The following is a 23,525-nucleotide window of genomic DNA, read 5'->3' on the forward strand; positions in this document are numbered from 1 at the left end:
TGCTATCGATGGGCTCCTTGCCTTTAGGAAGGCTGTCAAAACCTTTCTCTTCCCCTTAGCCCCAAAGTTCTGCTGCGTTGTGTTTTGTCTCTCACCTTGTCCGGTTTTTATGTTCTGTACCAGCGCCAGGACGCCCCTTTGCTGGGGCATCTGTGCGCTTAATAAATCCAGATAACATAACATAACATAACATCTTGTACTTCACTACCCTTCAATCGTAGTGGTGAAGTCTCCACGAATGCCGTCATCAGGATAGGTAGCCGCTGGGGAAAGCACAATGCATGAGCCTTTACTGGACTCAACAAAGTATCTGCATCCAATGGTACTTCTGATTGTAGTGTAAGACAGGTGTCCAACACGCATTCTTCGCCGCATAGCATGCACCTTAATACAGGCATAACACAATTCTGCCACATGGGTCTGAACGAAAGAAACCAGGTCATATTCAGATCTCGTAGCCGTAATCCAAGGACTTTAGGTATGCGGTCCCGGTAGCGTATAGCTAGGATCGTTTCTTCCATTGTTGCTGGAGTCTTGTCTGTGACATGGCTTGCCATAACGAAGCAGGAGTAGCAAAAATAAAATGCCTGCTACGAGACCCAACAGGAGTGGAAGTCCGCCAAAGATGGAATGGACGAAATTAGGAAAAATACCCAGGACTGCTTTGAATGGGGTTAACAGTCCAGAAAAAACTGTCTTAAATACACTCGCGATACCACTTGTATCAGAAATATTTAAGATTTCGTTTAGCATTTCTGAGAAGTGTAGGGGGCAATTTGTTGATAACAATGCATGTATCTCACCCGTTGTCCTTGCAACTTGGAGATCATACGTTTCTTTTGATGATGTTAAATGGGTTGGCGTCTGTAGGAGCACAGTCTTCATTCTGCTTAAAGTATCAATTGGAATAGAAGAGATTTTCAAACTGGGCCAAATTCATACCTCCCTGTCTGGAGTGTCATTCGGGAACAATACTCGCTCACAGCAAATGACCATGGAGCTTACGCTTATGAGATAAGGTTTTCCTGGCATTAAGCCACAACACCTGTGATCTACAATTAGAATGTAACTCCCGTTAGAAAGTCTTTTAAAGAATGGTTCTATTTGTGTTGCTGGTGTGCCGAGTTGGTGACATGAAATGTTATTTGAAGTTCCTTCACAGGCCCCATGTAAACTTATACCCTGACACAGAAGTATACCACTTAGTGATTTTTCACAATTATTACCACTAAGAAATACATTCTGTCCTTTATTACTGTAACATGTGTGTGTATAAGGTAGGTTCCATGTTGACTTAATGTATCCTTTACCCAAACTTTCATACTGGCCTGCCTGTATATATTTTTGGCAGTATCGAAACTGGAAAGTTGTTATTGGAATAGTTATGATCCCATGTATTATCCATTCAATGACAGGTTGTTCTGACATTGTCAATGGTAATCTCTCAAGTTTTTCAGTGCTCAGAATTGTATAATCTGCACCCTTTTGTGCCAAGCTGATTTGTGTATCAGTAAGGTTAAAGATACTGAATAATGACGTTGTGTTGATTAAACGCCAAGGCACGTAGCCTGAACGCAGATTTTGTAACGTCCAGCCAAGCTGTACAATAGAACGCAATTGGGACTGACCGTGTTGCAACATCAGTAAGTCTTGCTCTATTATATCGATTGCAGATGACACAATACTATCCAGTCAATATATTCTGGAAGACAGAGTCATTAACCCATTGTCCACAACAGAAAGTGATTTTTCCAAATTAACACGGTCAATTTCCCGTATTTTCTCTGCTGTCTCAATTTGAGTTTCTTTCCAAGCTTCGTTATAAGCTGCATATATAGAGGCCGCTATGAAACGTTTTTGACGCTGTTTGCGTGGTCCCATAATGAAATCACGCAAGTCAGCACCTTCTTTAAGTAAAGTCAAGTGTTGCTTAATTTCAACCAGTGTGGATGTATGTAGCCATTCGAGGCAGAGTTTCCCGACACTGTAAGTAGTTACAATCCCTGGATGTTGTCTCTGGGAGTATCTAGGGTCTGGCCTGGTCAATGTGAACCCCTGTATTTTGTTCAGGAATCTATCTTGACAGTTATTTGTGTCTGTGGGCCAGATCAACCATTTTTTCCAATCAGGATGTGTTCTGTTTTGGTTCAAAATATGGGATACGTCTATTTCAACATCCGTAGTGCTATTACTCTCAGGAGTTGGTTTTGGAATAGACGGTTTGTTCAAGTCTTTAATTTTGGCTAGGCCAAGACATGTTGTCTGTTGAATTGTATCATTCAAAAATATAATTTGTTCTGGGATCATGCAGGCTCTAAATAATGATTCTATACCTTGCACTTGCCAATCTCTTGTACCCCAGATCGTCTTCGTTTCAATATTTTTGTTCCAGAAATCAAAACCGAATGTTTTCATTTTTTAAAAAAAATTCTCTGAATAGATTAATTTTGTGTTTGTAAGCATGGTTTTCATTCCTGTCTTATTTAACAATTTAAAATAAAATGTTTCTGCATCACTTATGTTAAACCCTGGGAAATAAGAACATTTTTCATAAAATGTTCTTGAACTGCCTTTTGGTGGAGTTGCACAATGTTCCCATTGGTTATAATTTAAAACATTTCTAGGTTGAGCAGTTTTATGCAGATAATGGTGACCATAGTGGTTATAACAATACATCTGGTCATAATTAGATGAACCCTGTAAATAATCATGTTCTGTAAATTTAGCTGACATCACTAGATCTGACATCATATCATTAATACTTTCAAAGATCCAATCATCAGTGAATGTGCTTGGTTTTACAAAGTCACTCAATGAAATCTTGAATTGATGAGGATACTTCAGGAGCTCAACCGGACCATAGATTTCGTAATCAGTTTTGTCCCATGCTACCCCACCGGGTATAGGATTGGCTGTGAAATTTACTGAAGAAAGTTCTCTTTTCTCGATGTGTGAAGACTTGTGTGGTTTCAGGACCAAGTTGATTTTCTGACTTGCTGTGTCCATTGTAACATATTTCCCTTCAATAAAATGTCCCAAGCATAGTACCATGATGAGCCAAAGTATGAGGATGAATACACCTAGTGCCACCCAAAATTCAATCCATGGAGAAATCAGATAGGTTTCTTTTAGTTGATGAAAGAGTTCCTTTGCTTTGTCTTTAAATGTTTTTGTTGTTGGCTGTTCCCCAGGTTCTCTTGGATCCTCAGAAAAATCATCGAAGTTGATGAAGTAGCCAGATGCTGTTCTGTCAATTGTTTCAATTGCTTCTGGATTACTTTTTGCTTTTGGAATTTGCTTTGTTTCATTAGCATAGTCAGTGGTTACATCATTGTAGATTGGTGTTTCTTGATGTAAGATTTTGATTTGGGTTTCAAGAGGTTTAAGTTCCATGGCTTTGTTGCATAGTCCTTGTTGATTCACTGTAGATTTATCAAATGTGATTAGTCTCTCAGTTTGAACCTCTGTATTTGTAGCAAACTTTGGTGTTCTACTACTTCTTGGGAGTCCACTTGGCCTACTACTTGTTATCGGCCACATGATTGTGGTATAACCAGGTCGATGGATACAACTCGGTTCTCCTTTTTACCAGCAAGGGGCGGTAATACTACTGATCTTGTCCCGTTGACAGACAAGACAGGTACTGCTTTTCTGTAAGAAGGCCCAAATTCCTTCTTTACCGCGATCTTCTCTCTGACCAGATCCCCGATTTTTGGAATCCAGACAGGCCTTGCTGGGACAGGTGGTTTCTCTTCAGTGGTTGTTGGCTGTTGTTTCAACTTTATGTTGCTCAGGTCTTTTCTTGTTTCATTTAAGTCCTGTAAAATAGCCAAACGCTCTTTGATATCAAAGCATTTTTCTTTCACCATTGAAGTTTGACTATCGAGGTCCTGGATTAACATTCTAGTCCCAAACAATAATTCGTACGGACTGAGACCTCTTAGAGAATTTCTTGGCAGATTATTAAGACTACGTTGGACACTTATTAAATGTTTGACCCACCCAGCTCCCGAACCTAATACCTTTGCCGTTATAGATTGCTCTATGCCTTGGTTTTTTCTTTACACCATCCCGTTTCCCTCAGGAAGGAAGTGAGAAGAGTCCCGCAATGTAATGCTCATGCTGGCCATGCCCCCCCTATAAGCTCGAGAGCTAAAGGCAAGACATTGGTCAGAACGTAGCATGCTCCTAGCGTATATGCCATTATAGACTCGCAAATCTTTTATAACAGGTCAGACGTCAGCCGAGTGCTGGGGTCTACATCTATAAGTGAAAATAGTCTCTTTATGTTAATATGTCGCATTATTCATACTGGGTTTTATTGTTTTAATCCAATCTGGAGCGAAACGCCATGGTAATATACCGTCTCGGTCGCCACTGCGATCTCTGTTGCAGTCTGGGCAGTTTTTTACAAATATGTGATGTTCCAGGCTCATTCCTGGACACCAGTATGTTGATTGTAATTCTTCCAGAGAATCCTTAAGCTTAAGGTGTCTAAGACCCTCACCCATATGAGCGTCTGCTATTAACAAGCCTCTCCTGTTCATGTTTGGAATTACTCTATCCCCCACTCCAGGTATTAGTGCAAAAGGAACGGAGTTTGCATCGATTATGTATGTATAATTGAGTGGATAGTTGATGGGTAGCGCTGAGCAGTCGCCATTTGATGACGTTTTTACCGCCAGCATAGTTTCCCCGTCAACGTATTTTTCTGAACGCTTTTTTTGTAGCTACGGAAGCCGATTTAGTTGTTTCCGCTGTGGCTGTCTCAGCCAATGAATTCCCTGCAACATGAACGCCATCACGCTGATGACTCAGTGAGTGTATCACGTGAGTCTTTGGTAGTTCTTTCTGTAAAAGAACTACTTGTTCCCAAAGTGATTTTTGCTTGATTGTGGCACCTGTGTCATCTTTGTAACCGTTTTGAATCCATTTCTGTAAATCGTTATTGTATGATTTGACGCAGTAATACGAATCGCACACTATTAGTGTCGGGAATTCACGATCGGCATTATCTAGCGCCATTTTTAACGCTATTATTTCAGTTTGTTGTTCTGAATTATTTTCTACTGAGTGTGTTTTTGTAAACAGAGGTCTCAATTTACCTCCGCGCCACACGTCTTTTACAATCTCGCATGTGGCGTTGTATGCTTGCTCTCCCCAAACTGAGGGTTGAGCATGTCCGTCTGTATATATTACACAGGCGTACTGTCGTATGGGCAGAATGTCGATTGGCAGAGGATATTCTCTTTCATATTCTAAATTTATTAATTTTTTCATTTCCGGATCAAAATAGTATTTTACTTTGTCTGTAGCAAGAGAATTATCCCATTGTATCCATTTTGGATTTAGTGCCATAGTAGGTAAATTACATGGGCTTGTTAATGCCTCAAAAGCTGATTCTGCTGTTCTGACTGTAATACGTCTACCGTCAGTTTGGTCTTTTTCTCTTGCTACAGCTGTTTGAACCGCATGAACAATGTTTTCCTTAATGCTGAACGTTTTTTCAGCTTCTGTGTACAAATGAGATTTGTATGTTATTGGTACCGTTTCTCCCTCATTAGAGGTTAGGTATGTGAATCCGCATCTTCCAGGGATGACTCGAATCACAAGGTTGCGTGTGTTATCACGTGTTTGCAGTTTTGTTTTAGTTAACATGTCTGTTTGTAATGATCTCAAAATTTCTGTGTGTTTTTGAGTCCAATTGATTCTTTTAAAATCTGGTCTTATAAAGTCATAGAGAGGTTTAACCCTCTCTGCGTAATTTATAATGTAAGTTCTTCAGAAATTCAGGTAACCTAGAATTGATTGTAAGTTTTTCAGCGTTCTTGGTGCTTGGATTACAGCACATTTCTCTAGGAAATTGTCAGCCAGGCTTTTGCCTTCACTTGATAATTCATATCCTAAAAACAGGACAGTTAGATGGGCAATTCTTGACTTTTTGAAGTTGAATTTGTAACCCTCTGCTGCGAACCCAAGTATTATGGTGTTCACTCTTTTCAAGTGAGTATCCAAGTCATCATCTGTTAGATAGATGTCATCGACATAAGATAATGCCTCATCATCATATATTTGTAGTAACTCTGTTACTCTCGCTGAGAATAATCCTGGGCTGTTCTTGAACCCCTGTGGCAAACGACAGAAATTTTTCTGCGAGCCGTTTATTGAGAACGCGGTCAAATATCTGCTTTCTGGTGCTATATTTTGACAAAAGAATCCATTAGAAATGTCTAATGTTGTTTTGTATTTTTTGCGCACTATGCTATTCATTAGTGCTGCACTGTGTGAGTTTTGTACTGCAAAGGTCTTGCAACATGAGTTTAGGTGTCTGTAGTCCAAAACTAGACGATATGAATCGTCTGGCTTGGAGACAGGAAACAAAGGATTGTTCATTTGTGAGGTGCAAGTTTCAATCACCCCCTGGTATTCAAGTTGATCTAAGATCTCCCTGACTTGTTTTTTAGCTTCTTGCTTAATTGGGTACTGCCTCTGTGCAGTTGGTTGAGATTTTAACTGGATTTTGTGAGGAGGAGAGTCCTCATCCCATCCCACATTATTTTTATATAATGCAGGAGCCTGGGCTACTGCCCACTTTCTTGCAAGTGTATATTTTTTATGAATTGGAATATGATTTGAGAAGGCAGGCATAATCATTTCTTCGCCATGAGGGCACTCCCTGACAAACTCTGGTGGCCAGTCTTTTTCGGCTAGAAGGATGTCATAGCCTTTGGAGAGATTATCCCAAAATAGACCCCTTATTTCCCTAGTCTTATCTCCCTCTATACGCAATGTTATTTCATATATTTTATGAGGTTTGCTAACTCTGATATCTGCAGTTTCCACTTGAATGTATTCATTCGTGTCCACTGTCTCCAGATGTTTCATCAGGATCTTGCAAGCTATGCTTACTTCTGCTACGCTGTCTAGCATTGTCTGAGCCCACTCTCCGTTTTTCAGCTGTGTCCTCAGTATCCTCGGCATGTTTGATTACTTTAATACTGGCTACCTTCTTCTTTGGAAATTGTAACTTTTTACTTTGATGAGCAGGTTCTTTGTCTTTGGACTTGACGTGCTCTTCCCTGTGTTCTGACCGTCCTCTTCTTTCCGATTTCTGCGAGGAAGTCTGAAAAGATCGAGAGGGACGTGTATTATTATCTTGATATCTTTCAGGTTTCTTTAAATTTTCCCTATTTCTAAGGTTGTATTTTTTCTCAGAGGGCTCCCTCTGGGGAGACTTGTGTCCTTGGTCCGGAGATCTTTCTCTCCGCCGAGGAGACCTTCCTCTGGACTGGAATCTTTTTTCTTTGGGAGTGGATTGTTTATTTCCATCCCAGCTCTTTTTTGGAGTGTTTAGATTATGTTTAATAAATACCTTTTCAGGATTTTCAGTTAGTTGGGGTTTCACTGGTTTCCCACCCAAACTATCTCTTCCTAGTTCTTCATAGGATTTTTCTATGATTCTGGCAAGTTCAAATGGTTGGTCTGCTATATCTGTTTCTTTCAATCTTTGGCGGATCGCCACAGTTGCTGCTTCCCCCTTTATGTTGGCTAGTAATATTGCCGAGACCTGCTTGAAGTCTTTCAGTAATTTCATACCCAGAGTTAAAGCAGGTTCTGGACCGTATTCACTTTGAATCTGTTTTAGCACTTCTGGTATTACCGACATGGACGGAACACCATGTGTTTTTGTGTAAATGGAAGCAAAGACTGTGCCCCAAGTGTCACAGTCTTCCACATGTGGTCCGATCCCCATTGGAAGACAGATAGTCAGAATTCTGTGTTTCTCAACAGGGGTGGTATCCGGAAATACCGCCTCTACTTGAGTGATTTTTTGTGCTAACCAGAATGGAATTTGTTCCCTTTTAATGGGTACTTTACCTAGACAGGACTGTATGTTCTGTGGTGTGATTTTATTTGTGTTCCCCTGATGAGGGGTCAGCTGTGGAATTTTAATAGCTGTTTGGACTGTTGAAGTCCGCATTACATATTGGACTAATTGTCTGTGTATTTTAATCAGTTGTTTTAGCTGTGCTAAAAGATCTGGTATTGAAATTTTTTCAATGTCTGGATGTGGTGTGTATCCAGCTAGAACCGGCCACGTTGCTCCTGGTCTACCTAGTGGACCGAGCCTCGTGATGTGATCATTATGTTTTAGGGCGCCTTTAAACCAGAGCAGGTGCTCTTGGTATTTTAGTGGTATTTCCACCTCCTCGAAAGGAGTGTACTCACCTGGAGGTTCCTCTATCTTGTAATAGTGGAATTCCTTTGTTACAGAGTTTGCTGCTGGAAAGTTTATCCATGAATAGAATACCTCTATCTGCCGATATTCATGTGCCTCAATTACGAATATGAATAGCAAAATAACAACACCAGTACTGCAAAACTACTCTAATAAAATGCACTCGATATAGTGAATCAAAACACCATATAGACAAGACTACTTTTTCTGTCTGAATTGAATCTTTTTTTATTTAAACATTTTTTCAAAAAAACAAATTTTACATTTTTTTAGCACCTTGGCACATAGGACACAAATTACAATTCAATTTTTTACATCACATATATATTTACACAAAATTAATAATGAACAATCGTCATTCCCAATCACACCATCCAAACTCACATTCACCCAGACTCACAAAAGCAATCTGTACTAATTATTTACACATTATACATTTCACAACTAATATCACAGTGTCAGTAAGTCAAAATCAAAAAGCAACCTTGGAATAAATTTCACTTCATTATATTCATTTGATATAACCATAGAACATGACAACTTTGCTCTCCCTAATCAAGAGTATATCTCTAGAGTCGTGTGAAAATAAAAGACAACTATTTTACAACTATTTTACTCAGTCAATACGTGCATACTTAGTTCCACCAGATTGTAGAGAAAAGGATGAGACGGGCGTGTTCAATAAAAGGTGTTATTTATTGATCAGTCTCTTTTCTCATACAAGAGAAATGAATCGCTATTATTGCAATACTTATAGTTAAGTAAAGTGCATACAGTAAAAGCAGGATTATAAAATAATACTGTAAAAGCATTGATATGGTTTCTTAGCCATATGATACTTTAAAATGGATAAAAGTTATGCATACATATATACATTGACTAATCGTACTCAACTGGTGCTTCTAACTACGCCTACCCCGGTGTACCTGACCTAAGCCTAATACGTGGGCGGGAGTAAATAAGTAGCAGTTTAAGTTAAGTTTGCTTTGCCAAGAATCTGACTCAAGAATTCTCTGTAAGGGGTTAGTCAGTTCAGTACCTGGGATTTAGAAGGCAGGAGGGCTGGTATCTCTCTCTCAGGACTCGGTATCCCAGTTACCCGCGAGGGCAAGCCGGAAACGCCGGAGGCTGGATTTCCCCCTCTAGATGGGGTGTTACTGGATTCGATCATCACAAGAGTAACCTCAGGCTCTCCATTGGACCCTGCTACCCCGCAGCACCTCACTTCAGTCAATAATGCCATTCGCCCAGTTATCCTTGATACTCTGAATTCCTCCATCACCTCCAGTATGGTACCCACAGCTTGGAATGCGCGATGGTTAGGGCCCTTCTGAAGAAACCCAGTTTGGACCAATCCAATCTGGCCAACTATCGCCCAATTTCCCTCCTCCCTTGGCTGAGTAAGATGGTTGAGAAGCACATCAACACCATATTGGTTGACTAGTAGGAATCCAACGTGCTGTTGCATGACTCTCAAACAGGCTTTTGTTTTCAGAGTGGGACGAAAAACAGCCTTATTAGTACTAACAGAGGGGGCAAGAAGGTTACTGGACCAAGGAGGAACAGCGGCAATCATCCTCCTGGATCTCAGTTTGACACTGTTAACCGTAACATCTTAGCCCATTGACTTAAAAGCATGGGAGTGTCAGGCACGTCACTGACTTCGTTCCAGTCCTTCCTCAGTAACCGCTTCTTCCAAGTCTTTGAAGGAGATGTGGTGTCCTCCCGGTTGCCTTTCAGCTGTGGGGTTCCTCAGGGCTCTGCCCTGAGACCTACGCTTTTTAACATTTACATGAGTCCCCTGGCGGAGATTGTCCATCCATTCGGCGTTAGGATCATCACCTATGCAGACAAAACACAGCTAGTGGTAGCATTGAATCACTCTGAGGGGTCGTCTAGCCCCCTAGTTCCTTGCCTAGAGGCGGTGGCCAAGTGGATGGAACTCTCCTGCCTCAAGCTCAACGGGGACAACCGTCCGTACTCCATTCCGTAGCCGGTATGCCTGGGCCCTGCTCCACCTCCTAAGGCACAAATTAAAAGCCTTGGCATGTGGCTGGACAGTTCTCTTGATTTTAACCACCAGGCCACCAAGCTTTCAGCCATGTGTTATGGACTGATGAGAATGTTGCGGAAAATCATTGCCCTTCTCCCCTTCCAGGCGAGAAGAATTATGGTACAGGCCCTTATTCTCTCTCTCCTTGATTATGGGAACGTCCTATATCTCGGTGCTCCTCAATTCACCATTCACAAACGGCAAGTAACTCAAAACTGTGCAGCTCGCCTCCTTCTCCAGATTCCGCGGTTGCAATCTGCTAAACCAGCATTGAGGAGTCTCCACTGGCTCCCTTTTCCGCTAGGATACAGTTTAAAGCTATGTGCCTTGTTCATAGAGCCATCCGGAAGACTGGTCCGGCTATTATCCACTCCTTGGTCACCCCCTATTTTCCTCACAGAACCCTGCGATCTAGCTCCTTATGCCTGGACGCCCCCAAGAAAATTCGAAGATCCAGGTGCGGCTTTTCGTTTATGCTGCAAAGTTCTGGAACACTCTTCCTCTCACTTTACGAAAGGACAACAACCTCTTGGCCTTCCGGAAGCTCTTAAAATCCCACCTCTTTAAGACATTCCCTTAACATCACTGCTTCTGCTTTCCTCTACTCTTCTATCAAACAGCCCTGGGAGGCCTCAGGGTAGCCATGCGCTATACAAGTACAATTTCATTCATTCATTCAAGGGGTGTCTTGTATTCCATGGCTTAAATATGTTAAAAACTTTGTGGTTGATTTGGGATGCCCAGAATATTTTTTTAATCCGGCCAGTATTGCTATAATGCCAAGGAAAGCCTTAAAGTTTGCTTGCATGGATTATCTGGAGACTAACAGACTCTCTCATAATATAACTAAGCCGTCTGTCAGCGAGAACCAACTGTTACTAATACAACCAGGGATACAACCTTATCTAGCAAGTGTGAACGGGAGCTATGATAGGATGTTGTTAACATGTTTTGTTTTTCGGTTAATTTTATGCTTTATTACCGAAAAGATGGATTTTACCTATTTTGAAGGAAATAGGCTTGAGAGAATGCCATCCTGCCTTTTTTAAATTACAGCTTTTAGATGAAGACATTTGTATTGGTCATTTAACTAAATATATGAAGGGTGCAATTAGAATCAGAAAATCAATGTTATCTCCCTTATTTTAACATTTACATGATTGTATTTTAAACCTAGTGTGCATATGGATGTTAAGATTTGATGTGTTGGTTTTATTAACATGATTGTTATTTTCAAATTCTGTACGCCAAGGAACATGTAAGATATGAATTGTATTTCTCTGTATTGTGCTTTTATGATTTAATTGGTTTGTAAATGCAAAATAACGTTGAATATCTCACCCTAAATTGTTCAAATTTGTGGGAGCCCAGCCATAGTTCATATGAAAAAATGAGATATCTTTCCCTTCCCAGTTACCAACACAGTCCCCTTTAATGTTTATGCAGCTCTCTTGTGTAACCATCTCTAAACAGCTTACCAGTGAAGGAAAGTGTATTTTCACTCGCCCATATGGAAATGCATACAAATGGAGGATATTTTTGTGTCTAGGATTGTGATGTAGAATACGTACAACATTCCATATTTTCTTAATGTATTATGAAATTACTCTGCTTGTGAGGAATTTGTTATGTACTTATATGTAAAAGGCCATGTTATACAAGGTGTAACAGGAAAACTGCTGATAGTAGTAAGAAATTACTGCTGTCATTACATTCTAACTAATCTAGAAGGGTAAAATACATTCAGGTTCTAAAATCTAGCCATAAAATTAGCAAAATCCCCTTGCACAGCATGTAATCTTGGTTACAAGTGATCACTAAATTGTGCGTATAATTATGCATTAGTGTTTTAACATTGAAGGGTCCTGCTTATTTCCTGCAACAAAGATAGAATCGTTTGGTTGACATTGACCCACGTAATTTGCTAATATAAGTTGACAGTGCTTAATTTGTTAAAAAAAAAGTGACATGGCTCTCATCAGGAGGCCACTGAAGCTTGCACCACCTATTGCCCCTGCCAGAGTTGCTAATTATACAACCAACACCACCAGACATCGCCCACTTGTGGCAGACTGTCACTTGCGCGGGTGTTGACAATTAAGTGCTGGGGCCGAGCACCGTAACCACCGGCTCAAATTAAGCACTGAAGTTTAGCCCACATATTAAAATGGCATTTTACAAGCATGTAGTCATGTTTGTGATTTTGAGTCATTTAAGGTTTGGCCGATCTTCTACAAAGTTAAATACATGGTTCCCTTGCCTCAGAAGTCAAGAACTGCTTGGTTTCGAATTGCACCCAGCTTAGGTGTCTAACTCTCTGACCTGGCAGCCCAGCCACCACAGGGCCTTCTGGCCAATGCATCAGAACCCACTCTGAAATATATTTTTCCTGTCTGTGACCGCCATGACCCAGACAAGAAAATGACTAATGTTCACCACATTCATGGAGAAAATTTTCTGTGTGTCATTCTGAATTCAACATCCTACGGGAAAGTCTTTGGTTGCAACCTTTCTTGCACTGCCCACCTTTATGTCAAAATGAGTTTCACAAGCTGGGCAGAGAAAGGTGCTACCAACATTTACAGGAAAAAAACATTCAGGATAAAAACAGAAAAAATCCAAACAGACAAAACATCCATGCCTTCATTCTGATCGTCTCACATTCTCGTTTAGGGTGCAAACAGCAATCTGCGCACAAACTAAGATTCTGAGATTTACAGTAATTATTCCACCCACAGATTAGCATGCATAATTTTTGCCAGGAAAAACATCACACAAATTGTGGCGACAATCAATACATAATCTGAGATTGTGCACATTCCACAACTGAAAACACACAGTACCACAGAAAGGACCATTCCCTGCCATGTTAGGATTTATTGCATGTACTATTAGCACCTAAGTAAAGACAAGAATCAAGTATCAATTAAAGGAAGTCATCATAGAGGGAAACATAGACCAAGAGACAATTCTCCAATAGATGAATATCCTTCTCCTAACAATATTCTGGAAAATACTTTCAGGTTCTTGCACTGTTCATTGTATTTGCTGCATTTTAAAATCTGTGCTGTTCTACATGCTCAAACCATAACTGTGTCAAAAGATACAAGCACTAACCATTTAAAACGACAGAATCTATATCCACAGCAAGGCTCTGGAGAGTTCCAATGGAGGTGCGGTTCAATATACTAGTCTGGATGGAATCCTTCAAGATGGCCCCGATGCAGTCTTCACAGAACACTTGGCCTTCAGTGTGCGGCACCACAAATTGCAACCAGAAATGGACAAGCAGGCCACCATTGTTGTTATTGCTGAAAAATATGGACGATGGTTAATGAGTAATACTCTCACACCACATAACATGATTGGCAGATTACACAGACAGTAATGTGACCTGATACAATCTAGATGTGTTTAGAATGACTTATTTCAAGAGTACCACTATTAACACACACATAACTTAAAGGAAAATTAAAAGTTACCAATAGCAAGGTTCTACCTTTTCTCCATGTAATGCAGCTTTCAACGCACTGTATAAGCAATGAAAGATTATTTGCAGATATCTGTGCTCCTAAGAAAATGCGCTGCTGTTTCTCTCATTTGGCATAAGTTTGGAACTGTGAAAAAAATAGATGTTTTTTGTTGAATTACTTTCTTCCACCTTGGGTTTTAATGGTCATAGTCTCACAGAATCCCTTGAGTAAACACTCTTCCTGTTGCTGGCTATAAATGTGATGGAGAAGCCCAGTCAAGCAGGCCAGAAAGCTGAAGACCGATTGTCGAATGGCTATCATATGCAAATAGATTTTGTCACAGGACAGATTTAACATTTTCCAATGCACTCAATCATTGATCCCTTTTGAATACTCCCTATTATGACTTTGTTTTGTATGCCAGGATCCTTGTGAGGAAGAAAATATGCCAGCTGGTTGAATTACTTCTCTACATCAAGGAAGGCAGCTGTTTGCTGATTCCCTTTGCTTCTGTTGAGACCAGAATGCGTTGGCAAGGTAGTCACTCCAACACAGCAATCACGTTGTTTGCAGTTGAGGTGAGTCTCATGAATGGCTACAGTATGGGTTGCAATTATACTTTGCTGAGAAATTAGGCAAAGCAAAATTAAACAATAGTAGTTTCTCTTGAGAGGGATTTTGGCAGATCCCTTGGAGAATTTGTGCTCAAAGATTTCCATGAGCTTTTTTGATAAGGTGGAAATCTAGCTCTATGTGACATAAGTTAAAAGTCCTACGACGATTGCTTCAAAAGGTTTTTAAGGAGACCAACTCAATTTTGACCCTAGGTCTCAGAAACCTCCTAAGGCAATTGTGTGCAACTTAGATACGCAGCCCCAGATTAATTTAGCTCCTGGTTACAAGTTTTGAATTATTCTATGTGAAGTTTCTGGAAGCTGCTGGAATCTTCATTTGTAATGTCTGCAATTTAATATGACATCCCACTGACCTGCTGAACTGGTTTTTCCAGTCGGTGTTGTGTAAGGAATTCCCAATTCTGTGGGGTTTCACACTAACTAACCCCAACTAAGAATTTCCACATTCTTCTATCATTAGCTCGAATTGAGCCAGATTAACCCAGTCACTGTCAGTGAGAGTTTTGCTTTGTCATTTATAAAAGAATTACAGCTAAAACATGGTAGCATTTTTATATATATATATGTATATATATATATATATATATATATATATATATATATATATATATATATATATATAACATAACACACTGAATTGCCTTACAGCACTTGTAAAATTGTTAAAGTTGCCAAGTAGAGTGTAACAATTTTATTCACTTCAGAAGGAAAAAAGTTGCAGATGAAATTAGGATGACTAAAAACTGTGATTTCTGTTTCTCAGGGAACTGGCTACCCACTAAATGACACTAAGCCCGCCATATTGTGGAAAATGAAGTCTGCTGAAAGGGAGATTGACTACAGTTGGACAAGATAGGTGACATAAGTTGGATTGCCATTGTAGATCACTTGGGATTCAGGCAGCATGGAGTTGGGAGATGAGCTACAATCCTACTTTCAGTAAATCTCGTTTGTCTCATTAGCAATTATGGGCCATATTATCAAGGAAGCTGCGGTAGTTTATCGCCGCTTTACCGGCAGGAAACTGCCGATAAAGCGGTGATAATGGGCTTGATAATATGCGATTCGAATTTCAATCGAAGCCTAGGCTAGATGTGTGAACATCTAACCTGGGCTTATAGCGATAAACTACCGCAGCTTCCTTGATAATATGGCCCTATGTTTTTCAAATACGTGTTTGATCAGTGCCATTTTAACAAGAAAGAGGTATAGCTGTGTTCCCATGGAATGTGCGAAAGAATTATAGATTCAAAGGTTCTGCGTGCATTCCTTTGTATCTGACTCAATTTAAATGCTGTAGTAGATAGCCTAGCTATGGCATTACTTCGGAATTCATTTGAGGGCAAAGAGGGCCAGATTTGTTGGAAATTTGGGGCTTTTGCAGTATCTCTTATGCACTGCTCAGAGTATCGTAGCTATTACTGTAAAATGTAATGGGAATGATTATTGGTAAGGTTTCATTTAATAATATTTTCTTAAACCTAAATCACTGTTTCGCCATCTGCCAATAAATTATTTTTCACACTTCTTTTTGAGAAGTGTATGAAGATGAGCAATACTTCAGATACTTCCATTGTTAAATATTTGTTAATAAGTACTTCAGATGTCCATCTGCAAATATCTAATACTACAGACACTTCCATTATTAAATATTTGTTAATAAGTACTTCAAAGGTCCATCTGCAAATATCTTCGGAGAGCACATCTTTCAAAGCAGTTTTAACTTTCTTCAGTGGGTAGGAGAAGTTGAACTGATGGCAACACTGTCATGGCACAGCCATTGCCATTGAAGTTGGCATTAGCAGAGTCTTCATTTATCACCAACAGTTTTCTTAGTTTTGGTCCTATCTTCTATATAATTGTACAATATAAATACACATTAAATTCCAACTACCACATGTTCTCCATGGCTAAGTAATTCACATCTACAAGTTCAATTTTAGTTGACTAACAGCACAAGAAACCCAAACATTAAAAGGCTGAGAACTTTATGGGTCTCGTGATAAAGAATTCATTTCCCCCTGGCCATTGGTAAGCTTGATGGCTTCGGTATTAATGGTGGGCAAAATTGAATTGCCATAGATATCCATGTGCACTAATGTAAGATGTAAAACATTCTCTTTAGCAAATTTTACTATTCACCTGTTCTGCTTTTGGTGCAGCGCCTGGCACATCTATGCTTTCAGAAATGGGTTTCAGGTGGCGCCTTTCCTTTGCAAAGGGGTTTTAACCATGTACTACCCAGCACTGGGCACATTGAGGCACCCTTTACACAGGCACACTCTTGGTAAATTATCTGTTCTAAAGCACAATAAACAGCTGGGACAATCTGCAGTGACTTTCTGCCTTCCCAGGCCAACTCTGTAATTGTAAAAGGGATAATAGCACTGGGGCTGGAAGAGAGGGGGACATTCAGTGTGTATGGTCAGTGTGTGTCTATCACCATTGAGTAGTAAAATTGAGAAAATATAAGTTTACACCAAGAAACCCCATATCCAGCAGTCACAAGATCAATAAACATGTTGTCTACCATACCAGCATTTAGGCCGTGAGCACACAATTTTGTAAGGGAGAAAGCATTAGATTCATAGCACAACAATTTTTTATTTTTTTTTAAAAACTACATATACCTGACATCTGCCACAATGGACTGCTTATAAAATTTTGAAAATAGTGACTTCTTGTAAACGAAGTTCATCTGAAAAAGAAAACAAAATGTTCAATCTTCATACTAAACACTGGAAAATATAAGGTAAGAACATTTTGTGACATATACTACCAAAATAACTTACAGCAATAGATGTTTCAGTGGTGATTCCCACATGGTTTTCCCCAGGGTTTCGCCAACTGAAATCTATGTGTGAAATATCACAAATTGTAATACAGGCTGTAAGGTTCTCAAAGGCCTCATCTGGATACCTGGGGTACTTGTAATAAGGCCCAAAGTGCATAAGCACAGACATTATTGATATATATGACGCCAAAGTATTTTTCCACAAAAAAGTCCTCTTAAATGCAGTTTGGTAACAGGCATCAGCAAACACATGCATACACGTTTCCTTGAAATGTGCATCATCTCTTCCCAGACCGAAAACCATATTTCTTTTTCTATTTAAGCATATGTATTAAGTATTAATGCCAAAGATGTAGGCAAGGATATTATGATCTCCGTTTACCTTTAATTATTTCAGCCTTTTTTTGGATTAAAAATTATTTTAAATGGTCTCCATTGCCAGTATTGGTCTTTCCGATTCAGCTTTCTCAATTTTTCGATTTTGTACATAATTCCACTCTTTGGTGCTATTGTTGTGATTTGAGATATCTTTAACTTTTTCTTGTGGTTATAATTAAACACACGTGTGACTAGGCAAACAACGCTTGCAAGCCCCCCACTGTTTTTAAATGTTTTTGGTTACATTTTTTTTGTTTCTCAAATGTGGCATCTCACTTAACACGTAATTCACCTATAGGGACAAAAATCACAGACCACAGATATTTCTCCAGCAGTCACTGACCACAGATATTTCTCCAGCAGGAGAGATTTCCAGTGAAAGTAAAATGTGCAAATTATTTATCACTGGTTCATCATTTGAGGAAAAAGTTAGCTGAGTAGGGGTTGACATTTGAGTAGAACACAAAGTAGATGCTGAAGGGTGTGTGAGGAAGGCCTGTAACTGATCCCTAAACTTTGCACAATGCATTGACTCAATATATCATGCCTAATACAAACAAGCATTTGCAATGCAAAAGGTCTCGCATTTGTGAAAGTTAGAGCTCTTGGTGTTAGAAATGACAATGTTTTTTAATTTTGTTTTTTGTATATAGTGGAGTGATGATATGTGCATAGCGCTATTTCTATTCATATGACCTTGTGGCGCTTTAGAACCAGAAAATGGGAAATAGGTTATGAGGGAGGGGAGACAAGAGTAATATGCTGGCTGTGAAAAAAAAGTAACAATGGAACGATATGCTCTTGAAGAAACAAGATTTTAAACTGAATTATGTATTTCACAAACATGACACATAATCCACAACCTACTGCATAATCTTAGATTACAACAACAAACACATCGTAGCTTAAACAAAAAAAGCATGAAAGGTGTTGCTGGGGACTGGCATGTTCTCTCTAAAGTTTAATTTGGCATCGTACAGTTGCTGAGTGTTCAATTTAAGTACTAATCTGGTACTAATGAGGTTAATCTTTTGCCATCCAATAGTTATTGGCACAGATATTGTTTTTAGGGAAGCCCTTTATGTGCAATAAAAAACCCTTGCAAAATAAACATAGATGCACGGATAGGCACACACAAACGTGCCAGCACAGATAGAAAGAAACACGCATACACAGACATAGAAATGCCCACATTTCGGAATAGTCAGCTGCAGCTGCATACACACATAGATGAAGCCACACAAGCATACACACACACTCACACACACGCATGCATGCAGGCACGAGGACATACAAGCACAGACACACGCACACATGCACATAAGCAAGCATGCACATTAACAAGAGGAGATACATTTACAAACTCACACATGCATGCAGATATATGCAAGCAGACATACACAGGCACTCATACATACCTAAAACATATATGCACTCAAATACACATACATGCAGGCATGCACGCACACATATACATACGCTTGTGTTTCTTGTCTCACCCCTGTGAGGTGGCTTGTATGAAATATGTATTTCACATGTTTTGCAAATTTATGCATTTTAAGTGTTCTGACGGGCGCAGTGGATAGATTTTTTTTTGGGGGGGGGGGGCAGATTTATATAGCGCGAACACAACCCAAATGTATTGGAGCGCTTTACATGAACACCACTTAAGTTACACAAGGACACATAAATTAATATAATTTTTGTTAGGCACACGGAGAAGATTAGGTGATTTGCCCAGAATCACAGGATGTGGTGTCGGCCCGGGGCTCGAACCTTGGTTTCCCAGCTCCAAAGTCGGCAGTTTAGCCATGAGACCACATCCTGTCCCCGAGATGGAGATAAGAGGCAGATAGGGTGGCAGACATAGAAATAAGAGACAGATCGAGATAAGAGGCAGATACGGTGGAAGACAGAGAAACAAAAGAGAAAGACGAGTGTGTGAGATGGGGAGAGCGATATGTAAAACACAGACAGGACAAATAGAGATACAGATGAGAAGAAACAAGAGATGTTAAGGACAGAGAGCGAGATGGGGCAACTTGGGTGGATGGGTGTGGAGAGAGCAAGAGAGAAAGGGGAGAGAGAGATGAAGACAGAGGTGAGAGAGAAAGGGGAGAGAGAAAAGACATAGAGGTGAGAGGGTAAGGTGAGAGGGTAAGGTGAGAGAGAGAGAAGGAGGGAGAGGGAGATGGGGCGACTGGTGAAGAAGTAAGACGAAGGAGCAAGAGAGAGAGTGGAATCAAAAGACAAGAGGATGTGTAAGGTGAGAAAGAGAAAGAGGTGGGTGAGAGAGATGAGGAGACAAGGGATAGGGAAATGTTAGATAGAAAGAGAGAGGGAGGAGACAGAGGGAGAGGTTGGGAGACGTGTGGACTGGTAAATTGGGAGAGAAAGAGGGAGGGTGGAAGAGCGAGATTTAGAGAGAGAGAGAGAGAGAGAGAGAGAGAGAGAGCGAGAGAGAGAGAGAGAGAGAGAGAGAGAGAGAGACAGAGACAGAGAGAGAGAACCACTTAGAAAGAGAGCACGAGAAGATGAATGAGAGATAGGGAGCAGGGTGTACTGATAGAGACACAGATCAGTCAGAATAAAATGTTTGCACAGAGCATGGAAGGTTGAGTGAGGAGCTGGGATGAGGCGTAACAAGTAAGGTTCAAAGGCGTAGAGCCACTGCACGTTTCTCCCAAATACTGCACAAAGGCAGGATCTGAATCTTTAGGTTTTTAACAGGCACGTACAGCCAACATGCTCGCCTGTTACCAATTTCAGGTAAAAGAACAGGAAAATGAATGCCCTTTTCAGGAATTAGTTACATCTACTTACAATAGCCAAACATTACGTCCGATATTTCCTGCTGATTTGTAAGAAGAACCATTTACAGGGACAAGTGTGTTTCAATATTTCCCAACTGTTCGTGTCCGCTTGGCTTTTTTGTAGCAGGTTGTGTATGCTTTCATTTGCTGAGCGTTGTGAGGCACCACATTTCCACATGCCGTTTGTATCCACCTATAACTATAAACATTTTACCGGAGGACTAAATTAAAGCCCAAATTTGGCCAAATTTTGTATGAAATGAAAGTATGACATTCTGGAGACTGACGTGGTGTATATATATGTAATATCTCAAATGTAATATCTAAAATATAATAAATCTAAAAGTTAGAAAGAGGGCCTACAAAGTACCCCAACCTGAAAGACCATTGAGGACCTTGAGTTAATTTTGGGCCCATGCATACACAACGACATGATACAGGCACTCTCTGCTTTTCTTTACTTTCCCCTTAAGATTCCTCTTTGTTACTTTCCTTTCATGAAATGGATAGATGCTGTGTAACAGCACCGCAGGTTGCATCTTAGCTTGACAGTGGACTCAAAAGGTTGCTTCTAAATTACACCTTTCCCCTGCATGATAAATAAATGTGCCTTCATAGACTGCATATATTCACTTTGACAAGCACCATGAATCCTCCTTTGATGAGGAAGACACAGAGGCGATAACCCCTTTTTATGGCATGGGGGTATTCACAATTACTCACATCAAGACTACATTAGAGTAAAACAATCTTTCTAAATGTTTTCTTCTCAGCCATCTTGTGCTCCACAAAAAGAATAGCTTAACTTAGAAGGGTAGAATTACAGATTCCTGCACCACTTTAATTTGGAGTCTGTATTCAAGTGAAGCCAATTTGCTAAGCATATAACCTATACCAATATATGACCCTGTGTAAATACATATTTTAGGAAAGTGGATTATTAGTAGGTGGGGCCATGCACCTTCAGCTAGTAATAATACCACAATCACTAATAAGGTCCAGTCAAGTCTCAATAAATTAACCCTTACTCAACCCTTGGTAGCTTGGCAACTAGCAGTCAGGCTTAACCAGCCTCCGCATCCTGATCATCATTGCCCATAGGCTGACGGTACCAACACTGCGGACAACCAACATTCCTCCGCAGACAAAGCTGCTGGCTGTGCTGCATCTGTTGCCCTCTGGTACCTCCCAACCAACTGCCAGAGTCGGAGGAGTCTCACAGCCAGCCCTATCAAAGTTCATCACAACTGTCTTGGATGCCATCATCAGCTTGGTACCCCAGCACCTTCACATCCCCCACACTGCACAGGAAAAGCTGGAGGCCAAGCAAGGCTTCTACGCCATAGCTGGCTTCCCGCACGTGTTGGGGGCAATTGACTGCACACATGTCCTACTTGTGCTCCCTGCCGATATTGCACACAATTACCGCAATAGAAAGCTCACACATTCCATAAATGTGCAGGCAATAGTGGACCACCGGGGACTCTTCACCAACGTCATCACCAACTACTCAGGCAGTGTGCATGCTTTCTACATCTTCCGACAGTCCATCATCAACCAGCACTTGAAGGATAGCATCTACGGAAATGCACTGCGCATTGGTAAGTACTAAATGAACACACCACACACCCCAACTTCACAATCATGCAGCTCACAACTCTGGGAATGCACACATTACAAACTCACATACAACATGCCAAACAACATGCCCACCTACCAGACACGACAGCACAACTTACTGTGATAACCTGGGCTAGCCATGTACATAAGCCATCAATGGCATGGCACCTCAGCCACACAATAGCAGATTGTGGGGAGATGTGGGAACCAGGCATGTGCGAAGGAGGCAAGTGACCCATGAATGAGAATGTACACAATGGCAAGTGTGACGTGGATGTGCTGGCCAGACTGTAGTATGCAGACCACAGACATATCCATGTTGACATACACTGCTGGTGTTTAAAGTGTAGTGGACAGTAGACGCAACCATGTCACCTCAGGCAGTGGAGAAGACCTAGGACATGTAGCTGTGTCGTACCACCCTGTAAGCATAAGCGGAGTGGGCTGGCATACGACAGTCCAGCGTAGGGGTGTGGTTAATCAACCAGGGCCCTGGGAGTGGTTAAGGTTTGGCTTTGCCAAGGAAGTAACTAATGCGTGTGACTCTGTTGTAGTGTTGGCGCCATCCGTACCGCAATGGACAATGTTGCAATGTAGCATGTGCGGGATCGGCCGAAGGGTTAAATGAAGCAGCGCAAGCCCGCTCGGGGTCCGGGATCATACATGCCAACTGGTGTGTGTGTCGCTATTACCGCAGCAGAAGCCAAAGGTTTACCCTCAACCACATCACAAGTTCAGCCAGCCATGAACTCTACATCTGTGTCCCCCCTATCCTTACTAGAGACCTACACACAAGTGGCCAGGCTTGTGGACATGCGCAAACAGGCATGACAATGGTGCGCCGTAGGAGTGCAAGTGATGCAACGCATGGCGCACCCTAGTAAATAGGCTCAGGGGAGGGAGGAGCAGCAGTGAGGCTACGTAATACACATTGATGCCGCGCATTTGCTACAAGCAGTACATGTCAAACAGGAATCACTAAGTCAAACATATCACACACCAATGAACCAGTGAGCTTGCCAACACATCATGCAGAACCAACTATTGTCTCATGTCTCTCTGCACTGTCACAGGTGATCAAGGATATGCACTCAGCCCTTGGATGATGACACCCCTCCAAGCCCCGAACACACAGGCCCTGAGGCAGTACAATGCGACCCACAAACGCACCAGGGGCATCGTGGAACGCACATTTGGCATGTTGAAGTCACGTTTCAGGTGCCTGGACATCAGAGGTGGAAGGCTCCTGTACAGCCCAGACATCGTGTACAAGATGATTGTTGCATGTTGTGTGTTGCACAACATATGTGTACGTACCAATGCCCCAAGTATACAAGTGCCAGATGCACCGAACGATGATGAGGAAGATGTTGCAGGTGGACCACATCCCACTGCAGCCACAGCAGGAATAGCCCGTAGGGACACCATCATTGACAATTTCTTCACATGAGCACGTCATATTGTCACAGTTCTTCACAATCATGGAATAGTACAAAATGACCACAGCCACAGCATGGGCA

General features: G+C 41.0%; 1 protein-coding gene across 1 annotated transcript in view; it reads right to left on the bottom strand.

Annotated features, from left to right (window-relative positions):
- The window catches only part of TMPRSS7 (transmembrane serine protease 7), a 434,671-nt gene that overhangs the window by 372,007 nt on the left and 39,139 nt on the right, over positions 1-23,525 (bottom strand). The window contains exons 4-5 of the mRNA XM_078658964.1: positions 17,031-17,098; positions 13,410-13,603 (exon numbers count right to left, since the gene is read on the bottom strand). Of these exons, the coding sequence (XP_078515090.1) occupies positions 13,410-13,603; positions 17,031-17,098 (262 nt within the window). The remainder of the gene's footprint in view (positions 1-13,409; positions 13,604-17,030; positions 17,099-23,525) is intronic.

The sequence above is a fragment of the Lissotriton helveticus genome, chromosome 8 (genome assembly GCF_964261635.1).
Source record: "Lissotriton helveticus chromosome 8, aLisHel1.1, whole genome shotgun sequence".
NCBI lineage: Eukaryota > Metazoa > Chordata > Amphibia > Caudata > Salamandridae > Lissotriton > Lissotriton helveticus.